The sequence below is a fragment of the Galeopterus variegatus genome, unplaced genomic scaffold (genome assembly GCF_000696425.1).
Source record: "Galeopterus variegatus unplaced genomic scaffold, G_variegatus-3.0.2 Scaffold1925, whole genome shotgun sequence".
Lineage (NCBI taxonomy): Eukaryota > Metazoa > Chordata > Mammalia > Dermoptera > Cynocephalidae > Galeopterus > Galeopterus variegatus.
In genome coordinates this window covers 94,023-95,529 of record NW_007728036.1, presented here as the reverse complement: position 1 = coordinate 95,529, position 1,507 = coordinate 94,023, and the positions used below count along the sequence as shown (strand labels likewise).

The window sequence follows — 1,507 nt, the reverse complement described above, 5'->3', positions numbered from 1 at the left end:
CCGCCGCCAGCAGCAGCGCCAACAACAGCAGCAGGAGCCCCGGCCCCGCGAGCAGGAGGGCGAGGCCCCCCGGAGGAGACGCGCTCAGGGCCTGGGCCGCTCGGCTCCCTACCCTCACTAGACCCGGCGCAGTCCCATGGCCTCGCTGCCGCGCGCCCCTCGCCTGGCTCCGCGTCCCCCGTCTGCCCCGCGGTGACAGAGGTAGCGCGAACCCACCGTCCGAGCCCTGAAGCGACGCGGCGGCGGAAGCTGGCAGGCCCCTCCTCCCAGCCCCGTCGATCCCTGGGAATGCACGTGACGTTATCCTGCGCGTGCGCAGTGGCCGGACATCGGCCGGGCAGGTTTCGGCGAGCGGGACCGCGCGGAGGGGTTTGTGGGAAATATGAGGTGAGAGCCTTTGGCGGCGGGAGGAGAAGGGGCTTAGTCCCACCGCCATGTTTGCAGTGGGTTTTGCTGAAGTCGAACTGCTACGATTGCTATTTAATTCTGAAAGGCATGGACTTCTCAAGCTGAACAGCCTTACTGTTAGTGCACTGAAAAAGAGTCCCTGAAAGTTTTGTTCCAATCTTGCATATTCTTTTGGAAGTTTCACCGTGGAAAATTTCCATATTTTCAGCTTCTACAATTCCTTTCTCCTTGGAGATTTCTTTAACGTTTTCTTTACTGTCTCTTTCCTCCCCCCCACAGCTGCTTTGCTGACAGTCATTTCCCTCCTGTTGTATTAACTTAATCTGTTTTTCAGGAAATCCAGTTTTTGTTTGGGAGTGTTGACTCACTACCGTGCTAAAAGAGGATATATACTTTTCTGAGCATTTTAATAAGCATGAGCATTGTGATAATATGTAAATCATGTAATCGTGTGTACTTAATAATGTTTAGTATAAATCTAAATTATGGTGCATATTAATAAAATGAACATCCATGAATGCACTTAACTAGGATGCTATCAATACGATTGCGTCTATCCATTTTCTTCCCCATTTCAACCGCTTGCCAAATATATTCCCAATTTTTATTTATTATTACTTATTTACTAATCTGTACTTTTTATTCCATTCCCATGTGTATATCTCTAAACAACATATTGTTCAGTTTTACTTGTTTTTGAGCTTTATAAAAATATCAGTCTTTGTAATCTTTTCTCAAGGAAGTGTTTGTGAGACTCATACATTCATTTTCATTGCTTTATAGATTTGCATTGTGGGAATATTCCAAACATTCGCAATTCTACTGAACATTTGGGTTATTTCCAACTTTTTGTTCCTATGAACAATAGTTCTATAAATATTCTTATACATTTTCCTAGGTCTGGCCCGTGGCTCACTTGGGAGAGTGCGGTGCTAATAACACCAAGGCCACAGGTTCAGATCCCTATATAGGGATGGCCGGTTAGCTCACTTGGGAGAGCATGGTGCTGACAACACCAAGTCCAGGGTTAAGATGTCCTTACTGGTCATCTTTAAAAAAAATAAATAAAATAAATAAATAAATATAAATATAAATATAT

The 1,507-nt window shown here is 45.6% G+C and overlaps 1 protein-coding gene across 1 annotated transcript in view; it reads right to left on the bottom strand.

Annotated features, from left to right (window-relative positions):
- Nucleotides 1–436, bottom strand: part of TNKS2 (tankyrase, TRF1-interacting ankyrin-related ADP-ribose polymerase 2) — a 63,178-nt gene extending 62,742 nt beyond the window's left edge. The window contains exon 1 of the mRNA XM_008579616.1: nucleotides 217–436. Within this exon, the coding sequence (XP_008577838.1) occupies nucleotides 217–436 (220 nt within the window). The remainder of the gene's footprint in view (nucleotides 1–216) is intronic.
- Between the last annotated feature and the right edge of the window lie 1,071 nt (nucleotides 437–1,507).